The sequence below is a fragment of the Drosophila suzukii genome, chromosome 3 (genome assembly GCF_043229965.1).
Source record: "Drosophila suzukii chromosome 3, CBGP_Dsuzu_IsoJpt1.0, whole genome shotgun sequence".
Lineage (NCBI taxonomy): Eukaryota > Metazoa > Arthropoda > Insecta > Diptera > Drosophilidae > Drosophila > Drosophila suzukii.
Window position 1 is genome coordinate 76,981,640 of NC_092082.1, and position 15,078 is coordinate 76,996,717.

General features: G+C 40.5%; 1 protein-coding gene across 3 annotated transcripts in view; it reads left to right on the plus strand.

Annotated features, from left to right (window-relative positions):
• Positions 1 to 361: 361 nt before the first annotated feature.
• The window catches only part of Teh1 (tipE homolog 1), a 35,128-nt gene continuing 20,411 nt past the window's right edge, over positions 362 to 15,078 (plus strand). The window contains exons 1-2 of one of the 3 annotated variants that reach the window (XM_065867042.2): positions 362 to 814; positions 2,511 to 4,013. In XM_065867042.2, coding sequence (XP_065723114.1) covers positions 3,244 to 4,013 — 770 coding nt within the window. In that variant the 5' untranslated portion in view covers positions 362 to 814; positions 2,511 to 3,243. The remainder of the gene's footprint in view (positions 815 to 2,510; positions 4,014 to 15,078) is intronic. The other 2 variants (XM_065867044.2, XM_065867043.2) reach the window with 2 other exon arrangements.

Here is a 15,078-nt window from a genome sequence, read left to right on the forward strand (position 1 = left end):
GGGAGCGGCTCTGTTTGAGGAGAGCGGGCAAGCAGTGCAGATTTGTTGTGCCAACAAAGCCTGCGTCCTCGTCCTGTTTCTCGCTCTCCCTCTCTCTCTCTCTCGCAAAGAGAGAACGACTCTCTGGAGCGCGCACACGCGAATTCTTGACGATTGTGCGGCCGTTATCGTTACTTTCCTTCGGCGAAGTTGCGTCCCCCTCGATAAGGCAGCGCTGCCGGCGTCGACGCATCGCTGCGGCGCCGCTCCCGTGGCGTGCGAAAAGGGGGGGTGGGGGGTGCGAGGGGGCGGGAGTCCTTGCCACGGAGTCCTTTCTCCAGTCTAGAGTCTAGGCGTCCCGTCCAGAGTCCTCAGTTTTGGACAAACACTCCGAGCGGCACGTCAGGGCCAAGCGCGCGCGCTTCTCGTGGTCGAGAATTCTGTCTGTCTGTCCGCCAGCGTGTGCGTGAGCGTGTGTGTGAGCCAGTGCATGGGTGTGCGTGAGCCAATGGCAGCGTCGGTGTTAGCCAATTCCAATTCTGTGGCAAATACCGTGCCGTAATCGGGCGAAATACGTGCAAAAGTCTGGCCCCCACGTACAAAATTCAAGTGCAAACGTAGAAATTTCAAAGTGAAAGTGCAAAAAGAAAAGGACAAACACCTGCCTTCCCTCTGCATTGTCCTGAAAATAAACAAAAAAAAACGGAAAAATATAGAAAAAACCATAAGCAACACTAGCGTTAGCAACAAAATCAACAAAGTGCGCTGGCGGAGCGGGAAACGCGGAGCGGGTTGCGAGCGGCGGGCTCTTCAGCTGCCAGTTCAGCTGTCAAAAGTTAGTTCGACTCGAGAGCCCAATGTTTTATTTTCATTTTTATTTTCATTTTCATTTCTATTTTAGTTTTTAGACCTCCTCTGCCTCTTCCATCCCCTGCCCATCCATTCCATGCGTCCTCCAGACTTTTGCAGCTCTACAAAAGGCGTGGGCGGTGCACAGCGAAAAAATGTGGGAAAGGACATGGGGAAACACTATAGAAATACAATCTATAAATTCCTTTATCTGTAAATCATGTAGGAATAAAGGTTGAACTTTGTTTTGTTTATCTATTACTTTAATTTTATAAAATTCATGTTTTTAGTTTTATTGTAGCCAATAGCATTATTTCTAAAATAATAGAAAATTAAATTATTATTTACGTCTTAAACATAGGAGTTATTATTTTAAAAATACTTCTTACTTTTTAATTTGCCAATTGAAACTTGGGCTTTAATTTTTAGTCCGCATGCTACTTTAAAAGTTTAATTTCCAAAGGTTTGCTTGGTGTAAAACCTAATTTTACAACCATTTTTTTATCATTTAACCAAATTATTAATTAATCTTTGAAGCTTTAAAAACTGAAAGAAATATAAATAAAGAAGAAACGTTTTGATTCTATAAAATTGTAATTTTTCTAGACTGCTAATTGCTTTCATTTTTAATTGATAGTCCATTTATATAGCAGTTGTTTTTACTTAGGTATCTTTAATGGTAAAGTAGAAATATTGGCTTGTCTCGATAGCAGTGTAGTTTCCTTTCTTGAGGTCCATGATTCTTGCTGTGTACTCGCGACTTAATTCTTATGGCAATGACAGGCGCTCAAGGAGTTTTCCCGAGCGTTTTCCTGGCCTGCTGCTGCCATTTCTCTTGGAGATTTAATGGAAAAGCTTCCAGAACGTCCGCCTTTAATGTCCGTGTGGCCGTGGCTTGGATATTTTAACCAGAAATCTTTGGGCCAGCCAAGTGCATTACTCATACGCCGCGTTGCCCGAATGAAATCATACCAACTACACAGGGGCAACAACAGTCGGGTTCACCTACTGTGCGCCTGTATTTGTGTGTGGGGGTGTCCATGGTGAAAATTGTGAAATGCGTGCCGTGGCAAAAACAAAGGCAGCCAAATAAATGAAATGAAATGAAACAGAGCGGCAATAAAACGGGGCAAGAACAAAGGACGAGGGCTAATGTCCGTGCCTGTCCGAAAGTCCAGAGTCACGCGAAGTTGCAACAAAAACAACAAACAGCAGCAGCAGTTTTCAAATAGACCACCAAGGTGAACCAAAGGATGTTTTTTTTTGTTTTTTTTTGGGTGGGGGGGGGGGGTGGGTCCAGAAGCTTTATAGTTGGATCAGACTTTCTCCCAGAGAGAGATCTGTAATAAATCAAGGATGTTGTCCTGGCAGGGCAAGCAAATGCAAATAAATTGAAGAATAATAAGGAAAATGCCAAGGCACTGGCAACTGGAAACTGGCAACTGGCAACTGGCAACCAAAAAGCGAAAAGCGAAAAGCCGCCGCACAAAATGTGTAGCATAAATAATTCCACCCACAACACACAGAGACAAAAAGGTTACACAGTCACTAGGGCGACACCAGTAGACATTCAAACGCCGCTGCCGACGCTGGCTGCTCAGTCGACGCCGGCAGCGCAGCCAGCCTGGACAGCACCACTTTCACCCACACTCTCTCCACAACTCTCTCTCTCTCTCTCCAAGATATACTCTCTAACTAACCTACATCAACAGCTGTGACTTGTGAAAAAAGTGCCACCCACGCAAGCCGCAAAATGTAAAGAGAATTTAAAAATAATAATTAAAAAAGTTCGGAAAATTAAAACTAAAACGTAATAATAATATTTTTCAGTGTTTTAGCTGCGGTTAGAAAGTGCAAAGCCCACGAGCGGAGTAAACAATCAGCCAGGACAAATGAAAACGCCAGAGCGCGCCTTTCTCTGACTGTCGCTCTCTGTCTCTCCCCTTCTCTGTCTCTCTGTTGCTGTCTCTCTCTCGCTACCCTTCGCCGACTTTCTCCCGAACAGCTGTTCCTCGAGATACTCTCTCTCCTTATAGCTATACTATCCCTATAGCTTTCTCTGGATTTCTAACTGCGCCGAAGCGTGTGTACATAACCTGAAAATCCGAGCGCTCTCTCTCTCTCTCACATTTTGGATGTTGCGGTAGGCGGACGTTGGGACGTCGCACGTCGCAAGTTGCACACACAACTGTAAGTGCAACATCGGCAGCAGAGCGGCAGCAGAGCGACGGAGCGGCGACGGAGCAGCGTTGATGCCGTTGCAGCTGCTGCTGCGCAGCCAGCAACAGCAATACGAGCAGCAGCAACGCCAGCAGCAGCAGCAGCAACACTCGCAACAGCAGCAGCAGCAGCAGCAGCAGCAGCAGCAGCAGCAACAATCAGCAACATCAGCGCCCTGTGTGCACCGACAATAATATGAGGAGTGGCAGTTCGGAATTACTACTCGAGCAGCAACAACAAGAGCTACGGTTACGTAAAATCCGAGAACTGGCTCCGAAAAAGAAAAATGGCAATCGGCGCTTTCGTTCGTGGCGGGAACGTGCGCGTTTCTATGGCACCTCGACACTGGCCTTCTTCTCGGTGACCGCCGGCGCCTCGCTGCTCTTCCTCGTACCGCTCTACGTCGATCCGGCCATATCGACGCTGAGCCACGACTTTATCGAGAAGCCCACGTTGTGCACAACGACGCGTCGCGAGGATCTCGTCGGTATCTTCAATTGCTCGTGGAGTTCGTGTCGCGAGGGCTGCACCTCCGATTTGTATCGCTGCATTCACATCTATGTGACATTCGTGGAGCAGAACATTACGATACCCGAGAACATGACCGATTACAGCAACTTTACGTCGGACATGGAGCAATCCGGCGAGGCCACCCTGCTGGTTAACATCAAGGGTTGCGGCTATCCGCCGTCGGTCACGTGCAAGAACTTCAACGGGTACTACGGCATCGAGGGCGCCATCTTCCCGTGCTTCTACTCGCGCAAGAACAAGACGGTGGTGCTCACGTCCTACAACCACGACGACCAGGTGGCCATGATCATCCACTTCTTCGCGGTGCCCTTTGTGATAACGGTCATCTCGTCCATCGCCCTCTGCATCATGCACTGCGACTGCCGCTGCAAGAAGGATCGCAGCCACCGCCGCAATCGGCCGCAGTGCCGAAGGCCGCGCATCGAGAATCTCAGGTGAGTGACGAATGCGCCAGGGGGTTTGGGGTCCCAAAGTTTTTACTAGAATCAAAATACTGTGGGTTGATACCTTACGCAAATAAAGGTATAATAAACCTTTTCTTTTACTGTTTTTATGCTATGCGCGAATCCACTGGGCATCCTCATATAGAGGATATAACCCCCACTCGGGTTAAAATATAAATGTAACATATATTTTATTCCAAATTTTTTTATTTACACTCCACAAATCTTTTTATATCTCCCCCACAACCATATGTTGAATCCGCAACTGATCGAAATCCTATCATATGATACCTTACTCAAATAAAGGTATTCCAGTTAGGGTTATTCTGTTTCGAGTGAGATATTTGCATGATATATAGTACTTTATATTAGGAAAAATATTTTTTGGTACCAGGGATACATAATCAATTGGATTTCTTTGGAGCCGTTTGTGATCACCAGAGGAAAAATGCTTTCTCAGCATAAATCAAAACCAAAAAAAGAAATGTTTTCTGAAAATATGGAAGCTATAGCTTTACTCGCTTGAACTCTATATTGATTCCTAAAATGGTTAAGAGAGTTTTATATACCTATAATTATGATAAAGTATTTACTCAACTCTTTTAAAATGGATCCTGAAAATAAGAGATCCCCTTCACAACTGATATGAAAGAATATACGCAATTTGCATTGGCTTACAATGAAATTTCGTACATTTTTTCTTTAAAGTTTGGTAGATGGCCTTTTAAAAATATATGTATTCCAACCCCAACATTAGAAGCATTTCAACATTAAATTACTTAATCAACTCTAATAACTTTTTTATCTTATAAATATTATATTTTATATTCTTAAAGCTTAAAACTTATTTAGTGAAAGAACTCATTTCCGAGTAATTTGTATAAATTTCTTCAAGCCAACTTCCCTGCCTCATAAAGCAGCGACAACCCAGTTTTTCAATTATATTATTCAAATATACATGAATTTAAAACGATTTCTGTGCCTGACGTACACTTACGTACATTTCCTTCTTTTGGCCAGTAAGTTAATTTAACAAAACTCCCTCAGCAGGAAGTTCCTTCCTGTCTGCAATATTTGCTTTCCTGGCGTCGGCGTAATTTAAATAATTCACTAATGACAGTTTTTGTGTGTGTGTCTGAGGGTATGAAGGTGTCAAGGGGGCGGGGGAGTGTTGTTATTTCGGAGTAATATGCGGTCTAAATTATTTATAAGACCAGGCGTCGCATGTATGTGCCACCCTGCACCGCAGACGAGGCATTAGGGCACGCACCCAGCACGCACCACACTGCGTATGATTGATATGTTGAGCTGTTGACAGAGCCGTCGGTAATGGAATTCGAGGTGCTAGCCGAGGGGGGAGCCGAGTTTTCCGGCACACTGACAATTACATTTGGCCATCAAGTAAATAGAAAACAATGGGCCATACTTCAACTCCACTGCCAGCTGGTCTTTAATGTCCTGTGTTTATTGAATTCCCTTCGAATTGTGGCCTTATCGAATCTGTGCCATTGTTTTGCCTTCCATTTTCCCTTTTCGAGGAAATTTCCATCAGTTCTCAGTACTCATTGCACATCGATTCAATCGATAATGAATTGGTGGTCTATACCCCCCCGCTGCTCCTTCGACTTTCCCTGCTCCTGTCCGCCCATTCACTTGGTACGTGCATTATTCAAATGTCATGGCAGCCAGGGCGCACTCACATGCCAGCCCGGCTGGGCAATTTAAGCTCGCCGAGTGCTCCCCGTCGAATCGAATCCTTTGTTTTCCCCTGTCTGGCTCATCCAACTGCCTGGTTTGGCTTGGCTTGGACTGGCCCAGCGGCTCCATCAATTGCCGGCCAAGTGCGAGGAGTGCCAGGAGTGGCCTGCCTCGCAATCCTTCTTTGGCTGCACAGATCGCCGAATAATTGCCGTCCATACGACCATACGACCTTCGATTATAAAGGTGACCCCATTCAGTCAGGTCTTACACAAAGAGAAAGTACGCAAATAAACACGTTTCACAAATATGGCACGATTCTGTAGCATACTTATTGGCGCACTCAATAGCTCACAAGAGGTGATGTTCTCAAAGAGGAATACAAGAAAGGGCGTTAAATAAGACATGAAAAGAGAATAAGATTATTAACTATGATGATAATGTCGATATTTTTATAGAACACGTCTATAGTTATTAACTCGAATTTAGTTGGAATTTTTTTAGTCTTACCATGTCGAATTTTAAGTCTGCTTAAAGTGCACTGTTTATACAATATTATATTATATACCATACACATGGGCGGATTCACGGGGGAAAATGGGGATCTATGCCCCATTCAAGTAAAGAAGTATATGTTATATGTATTTTATTCAAAATTTTTAGTTTCTACTCAAAACACTTTATATCTTTCCCACAACCAATTTCTGGATATTAAATGACTTTAAAACCAATTGAGTTTCCCTAGTTTCTTTACTTTTTATTCGGTACTGTAAGTAATCATTACTTGCAGATTTTATATTTAAAAGACTACTGTGATTTGTACTTTTAAATGTACAAATAATTGGTTTATTCTTAGCTTTTCTAAAAAGAATAACAAATTAATCGAATTGGAAAGCAAACAAAACTTTATTTACGCTTCTCCACAAAATGCTTTAAATTCAACGAAAAACTTTAACGAAAGTCATAACAATCATAAAAATAAAAATCACATTTATTGATTATTATCCGTTCTAAAAAATTATTCTTCTTTAATAGAGTTGTTTAAATATTTTTAAAGTTTTTCTATACCACCTTTCCACAAGTATAGTTCGTTAGTAAATTATTTTAAGACACCTTGTTGTATATGGCTGAGGTTTTTTGTATACCTAACCCATTTAAGAAAGGAATTAGCATGTCAGGTTAAAACCTGAATGTGAAATATTTTTGAGTGCTGTATAAGCAAGTCTAAAGCAATATTGGATGTGCGAATAAGTCTGCGGACAGCTGCAGGTGCATGTTCAACATATTCTCCCACAAAAAGTTTCAGTTGCAAATTCCTTGGGCGGCGGTGGCGATGGTGGTGTAAAATGTATCTAATGCGCATATTTTAACTTATTTTCAACGGAAATCACTAATAAAAACAGTTGAAAAAGAGCTGTTGAAAAGTTTCGAAACAAAATGGCGTCAGCTTTAGCTATCTGCTATCTGGCATGCACAGTGGAAACACACATCCCCACACACATCCCTACCCCATCCGCCCCCTGAATGTGTGTTACATAATCAGCTTACCTTTCGCTGATGCCTTTTCTTGTCGCTGAATCCGACTTTGTTTCACAGTCACAGTTGCCGTACCGCTGAGGGATTTGCCGGATATCATTCACACGGCACTTGACTAAAAACTCTTTTGCAATTCGAACGGTATGCAAAATAAGCTGCCAGTTAAGTGCAGCAAAAAAAATTAAAGGAGGTAAATACGAATAGTTTTAGCACATTGCCGGTTGGCTAGTGATTATGGGGCAGCATTATGCCACATTCGCACGTTGCCGCCATTTTCGAGTGGCAGGCCTTTTAGCCACTCAATCATTTGGCCATAACGCAACTAAATCGCCGTCAATAAAGCCACCAAATGCCTCTGCAACTAAGTAGCCACGGCCAGCAGGAGTTAAAAGCCAAGTAGGCTAGACCAGGTCAACACAGAGTCGATGTCGAGATACCCTGGCACTTTAATCGGATTAACATATTTAACTTAGCAGAATCAAAACCAAATAATTGATTTAAGCTTTCAATAAATATATAAATGATGGCCATTGTCCACCATAAATCTAATCAGTTTCATTAATATCTATTAACAGCTTTCTATTTTCATAACAAAAGTGTTTTAATCAAATTGTTGAACAGAAATGGGAATATAATGTATAGTTATCCTATTTAGAAAGATAATTTGTGGAGATAACTAACTATTTAACATATATTACCATGCTTTTTAGTACTAATTATTATTTCTACTTATAGTATCTACTTATTATTACTACTTAATTTTAATAATAATTTTCAGAGAATATTAAGTTAACATGCATGTTATTAGTTTTTATTACTACCTACCTATAATTTACTACTTATTATTTCCACTTATTTTTACTGCTTATTCTTTCTACTTACTACCCTTAATACCTTTTTTTTTCGATCTTCATTACTGAAATCATTAAATCAAAAATAAATACCTAAATTTGAAATCAATACATAATTATTCTTAGGTTCTTTAGTATTATGTTCAGTGGAAATAAGGTATTTTATTACATCATTTAGAAATCATGCACAACATATTTTCACTACGCTTATTACGTTCTGTCAGTTTATAAAAAATTCCATTTAATTAAGTGTTAGCTATAAAAAATTATTAGGGAGACTTCTGCTTAATTAGGAAAAAATTTAATTAAATGCAGTGGTATGTGGTAAGTGGCATGGCCATAAAAATGTGAAAGTTATGATTAAATTGATGATGATTAAATCAAGAAGCTTGAAAAGTGCGATTTGGCTAAACTAGCTTCATGGTTTTGTGGTTCCCTGGGCGAGGGTATGACCACCATCAGCATCTTCTTCAAGTGCAGCTCAAACAAGAGTTTAAGGGTTGAGCAGTGGGGGGTTTTTGGGGTCGTTGGGGGTGGCAAAATAGTGGGTGTGGATGGAAATGGGTGCCATGGGGGAAATGCTCCTAGTGTGGCCTACTTCTGTTTCTGCTTTTGCGGCTGCCTAGAAGCGTTTTTCTTTGTGAACGGGTGTGTGTGTGTGTGTGTGTCTATGCGAGTGTGCCACTTTGTGCTGCTTTCCCTGCCTTTCTTTTATTTTATTTTTTATAGAAAAATCAATTTTGCTCCTTTTATGAACATCCCAAGCAGCTAAGAATGCAACGAAGTCACGTCTTTCATTTTCCTAAATGATTTTTTACGAATCGTGCGTTTTTTGTTTGCCAATTTCGATAGGCTGTGGTCAGAAAGAGATGTTTTGGTTACCAATATATATGGGACATATATGCATAGGCTCACCATCAATCTTTCAAAATTGGTTCACCTGTTTCGACCCCAAAAAGCTCACATAATCGCATGTGGTTCGGTTTTTGTTCGGTTTGGCTTGGCAGCCTGCCTTAATCTAATGGCAACAACAAAGGACTCTTGATTATTGCTGAAATGCTGTTTAGTTGCAGACAGATGTTGTCCGTTTTCTGCGTTTCGGGTGAGTGTCACGTATCCCCTTTGCTGCTGGAAAGCTGGAAACAATGGTGGCACAAAAAAGCGGATCCACAGCCCCTTTTTGTGCCCGAGATACACCCGAGATACCCCAGATACCCCAGAGAACCAAGAGCCCATTGTTGTAGACCCCTATTTTTTATTTATCTATGCCGAAAGGGAACTAGAGAAGTGCAAGCTATCTCAATCTCGGACCCACACGTATATGTATATATGTATCCACAAGATGCGCCAGTCACCCTGAGTCGACACGCCCACAACGCCCACTAATCGATATTAATAATGCGCAGCATATGAATGCTGTTCAATAAATTTCCATTTCTTGCTCGGTTCAATTGAAGATTGGAGATTGGCTGGCTATGGCAGCGAATTCAGTCGTCGTCAGTCAATTCAAGTAAATCCCCAGCAAATCCCTACACCTCCTCCAGGGCCCCATATTCTCCAGTTCCCCAGAAAAGTCCGATCCGCCAAGTTAGTGGAGACGTTGCAAATGCCTCATTAATAACATGAGCACACAGACATTCCCCGGGGAATACATATTCATGAAGGCTCTTACGTAAATGCTGAGAAGTTTCGGTGTCCTAACTATGAATCCGGAATGATAACGCAAGGGGGAAGCGAATCCGAGACCTCATTGAATCTCTTTGAGTTGAGCAGGGAAACCAAACGCCAGACGAAGAAAAGTTCAAGTCCTGGAATTTCTCAAAGCTGTCACCCGGATAATTTAGGAGTCGGCATAACTGAGTAAAGTTTTCAGGCGTCCGACATTGCACAATCCGAGCTCATGAAAGGGAAAACCATACATATCTGTGAAGGATGCAAGCATTAATATTGCACTAGAGGCGGATATTATCTAAATTTGAATATGTTATTAAAAGGAATTTATGGCCCCGCCAGCATATTCCGCTTTTTTGCTTGGCGGCCCCCAAAGATGAGGCATCTCATAATAAATTGCGGACCCACATACGCATTTGCTAAGAAGGATACGCCAACTCACACACAAACAGATGTGTTCGCAAAAATAGAAGAGATTAAAAGAAAATGAAAATAATGGAGCTATTTTAGATGGCATAAAAGTAATACCAAAGAATACATTACAAGGTAATATACAAATTAAATTTATTTACCTAAGAAAAAAGGCTCTTTTCACCACTTAATACCTATTATTTTGAACATAGCTGTATATCTTTGGCCCAAGGAAACGCGTGCGATTTTTAATGGTCAGACATTTGGTTTAATACGGCTGTTAGAACATCATATTAAAGGACCCAAGAATCTTCAGACATATGTGCCGAGTTAAACGGCGAGAGAAGGAAGAGTGAAGCGATTTTTTTAAATTTCCCAACAACCTTACACCAAAATGGTAGCTTCGGGGAACTGTATCTAAAACTCTCCTTAATTTCTTCAGATTATCACGAACACACTTTGAATTAACAACATTTAAAGTTTTAACTGCACATTAAGGAATTCCGTTTTGAGTACACCCCCTATTTTGCCAGCCCCACAATCGCAATTAAGCTGCCAAATGTAAAGCGAGAACGAGGATTCGCTTGAGAGGAGCGCTCCACGGGGCGTATGAGTTATTATGTGAGTGGAAAAGAGCCCCCCTGTTCATCTGTTAGTTTGTCTGTGTGTTTTTTTGTCTGGGCCCGTGAAACAAACAGGGCAAACAAAGCTTTTATTCAAAGCAATTCACGTATATAAAACATTTATCTTTATGGCCGTCTTCAAGTGTAGTCGTGTCTACGTGAAAAAACAGAGGAAAGACCCAAGGAAAATGAGAGACGGAGTGAGTGGAAGGACCACGTGTGTTTATTTAGGTTTAAATTGTCAACAATGTCACATTGTTTGGCACTAATTTGGCCGCAAAAGAAGATTAAATTTCGAAGCCGTTTCTTTTGCAAATTTAATTACAGCTGCGTGTCCTTTTGACAGCCATTGCAGTCACTTCAGAGTGCTGCTGCTGCTGCTTCTGCTGCAACAAGGACATGCAGCAAAACAATTTTTGTTGACAATCAAGTGCAGCAGAAGGCAGCAAGAAGAGAGCAGCGTGCAAGGACATTCAGCCAGCATCCCGAGCATAATGCAACAAATTTCAATGAGAGACCACCTGCCGCCAGGCCAGCCAAAGAGCCACCAAATGCCACCCAAATGCCGCCCAAAGACCACCCAAATGCCACCCAATCCGACCCACTCGGAGCCCAATGAAATGCCTGGGGTGTGGCCTCGGTCACGACACGTTGCACTTGTTGTTGGCCGTGTTTTTGTCGGTTATGTTGCCGATGGATGGGTGGTGCTGCCACCTCCTATCTTCTTCCTCCTGGTGGTGCATCCGCCGCATCCGTCAGTGGCAGGACATGCCGGCAGGAGCAGCTCAGCTGGCACATCCAACGGATATTGTTGAGCCACAAGGCTATAATGCCGATCCACCCACATTGTCCGCCTCCTGCCAATCCATCTAGTCTCAGTGCCTCATCCTCATTCGCATCCACCCATCCATTCATTTACTTTCGGACAGTCCATCATGCATTTTTGGGCCAGCTGTCGCTGTTTTAATTTCGTAATTACAAATCCTTTCCTTTCTCTCTCTAGGCTTTTGGCCCGCTGCCAAAAGTCATTTTCTTGCCAAGCATTTGTCGAGTATCCGGCTTGCCAATATTTTGCAATGATTTCTGACAGTTCTTGCGGCCGGCCATGCCAATTATCAAAGCCTTAAGGATATTTGATTTAATTAAACCACACAAAAACACAAAATGGGAGCAGCTCAAAACTAATTACGAAATTCCTCGTTTCGTCGGTTGCCAGTGACAGCCAATTATAGCAGAAAAGCATATTTTGGTAGCCAGGACCTTGCGGTTCGACTTTCGAAGGCTATCTGAATCGATTATTGACTACTTCTGCAAGATTCATATGAAGAAAACTGCTTGCATTTAGCCTAAAAGTCAGAAATATAAATTTATAAATATTAATAAATAGATTTAATTTTATCTCAATGCAATTTTTGCATGCTATTGCCCTTAAAACCTTAAAAAATCATTTGCATATAACCCCTAAATATTCATCCTGCTGGGAATCATACTAATTGCACATACCACATTTTTCAGTTCTATTTTTTTTCTTTTACTTTTTCATAAGCTTTTTACAGAACCTCAAAAAAAGGTGTGAATTTGTGAATATATAATTGTATTTTTTCCTTAAAAAAATATATTTCCTTTTGCCACAACAAATATGTCTGAATTAAAAACAATCAACTTCAAAAAGGCAAACATTTATTTTCATAACCTTTTTTCTTTGAATATTTAAAAATAAAATGTTTTGGTGGGATATTATTACAACTTTGGAATTTCATAAAAGTATTTGCAACTGGAAACCATTTCAGTTGTTTATTTTTTTGCCTATAAAAACATTTTCAATATTAAAACCTCTCCAATAAATTTCATTTCGATTTAAGCAAACAAGAATTTAAATAATTTATACAAGCACTTATACATTTTTGCTCTCATAGCCTGAATTGTGCAATTGTGTACAATAGTCGACCTTTTTGTTGCCCGAGGTGTCTTTTTACATTCATTACACGATCGGGCTGTGCTGCTGTCTTATTTGCTGTCCCTCCAATTTGTTATCCCTGCGGACAAAGTGGGGTGTGAACCTGCCTAAATGCTGCCGTTTTAATAAGCGTGTTTCACCGGATATTCCAGCGTTTAACGCCTGGCTACAAATTGTCGGGATTGCTCCGTTCTGGTCCCTGCCGTCCTCCGTTTCCGTTTTTTTGTTGTGCTCCTCTTTTTTAACAATGTGACATGTTGCCGTTGTCCAGGCCAGATCCATATATTTTTATTACAAAGCGTTCCTTATACCCTTGTCCACTAAACTCTGGAGGCGTCCCAGCTCGGGCTTACACTGTTAAAATATATATATATAAGAAAAGCATCTGTAAGAAATACATTTAACAATACTTATTGAAAATCTTCCTAAAACAAAAATGAACTCGTAAAATAGAGGTATTCTTGGTCCTTATGTCATAATATTAACGACATTTTAAATTCAGGATAGTAATTCAAATCAATTTTAAAATAATAAAGTAATATTTGTAATGTTATACAAATTAGTAATAATAAAGTAATATTTGTAATGTTATACAAATTAGTATACCAAATCAATTTATTTTTCTACAAAAAAAGTATTTTGTTTTTTCACTTACTTTCCATTTTTTTTAACATAGCTTACACGGTTAAAATAAATATGATACATTGGATAAAGAAAATACCCTTTTAACAATACTTTTAAATATATTTCTTGAAAAGGTTTTCAAATCAGGATAGTTTGGGAACCAGAAGATTTGATATGTAATATTGAAATATTGAAAAGAAATAAATGTAAAATATGTAACTAAATCATATATGAATGTTTTAATCTTAGAAGTATTTTTGTTTTATTTTCTTAAACCGTAAATATTTCTCTATAAACTTAATTTGACATTCAAGAAGAAGATAATATGTATTTTAATCAATTGTAATTTTTCTAGGCTTAATAACAATACTCTTTTTCATATAGGACCGTTATTATTCATTCAATATAAAGAGTTCTCTGCTGAAATTCATCCAAATTTGTTTTTCTGATATCCAATATTTTTTCTCCCTGTGTAGGTGGGTGGGCGGGCCAGTTAGCATGTAGCTCACCTAAACAAGACGAACATTTGTATATTTCACAATTTCCGTTTCTGTTCCGGAACGTTGTCGCTTGCCGTTGTTCGTGTCACATATTTTTTTCGCCTCGCTTTCTGCTGGCTTCATTTTTTTATTCGCCTCATTTTGCTGGCCTTTTCCTTACGACAGAAGAAAAAAAAACCAGCAAAATGGGACATTCGGGAGCTTTCAACGCAATTTGAAAGGACTCCGCCCTCGCAATTTCGCATTGTTTGTCTGTGCGGCAACTTTGTCAGAACCTCGCTCCAAGTGCAACGCGCCGGAAACTAAAAGCACCCAGCAGCAGAAATAATAAAAAAAAAGAATCCTGACAAACATGCAAATAAGTCGACATCGTTTCCATCGTGTCCATGTTCTACTAGTTCTCCCCGGTTATGGCAATCTGTAAAGCGGGGAAGCGGCAAAAACAACATAATAATTTCTTAAAAGTTATTGTGGCTGCCCGCTTTTTGCTTAGCCGCCATTGTCTATGCACGGGCCACCCCAAAACCACATCCGAAACCACCCTAAGCCACCCGAAACCAACCACCCACTTACCTGCCGAGATTTATGGGCTCCTCCACAGTGGGCTTTCAATTTTCCTGAAACCTGGCAAAACGCATCGCTAGGAAAAACGCTCGTCTGGCAGGATGCCTCAACTTTTTTGTTTGTTTTCGCCCCGACTGGCTCGCCTTTGTCTTTCGGCCTTTTTAATGAATTGTTGTCGCTGGCAAAGCATTTTGTAATTTATTTAATTAAACTTTTTTCGCTCTTTTCTGCACCGCTTGAGACAAAAGTTTCCGCCTCGTGCTTTTGAAGTTTCCGCGAGATGATAAATTTGAAAGGACAAACGGAATGGATGGGAAATGACAAAGCGAACCTACGATGACAAAGGCTAGGATTCTTTAAAAGAAGAATAATAAACACGACAATTTTCTACACATCCTAGATATTTTGATGTTTTATAAATTCATTAAATATATTTATAAAAATTCAATGCTCAATAAATATTCATCCATTCTATTAGTTTGCCATATTCACAGGATTTCTGTCCACTACCTTTATATTTTCTTTTAGTTTTTTTTCTTTGGTTCATGGGCATTTTATAAATTCATAAAAATATTTACAAGAATTTCAGGCTCAATAAATATTAACTCAATCGTTCAGCTT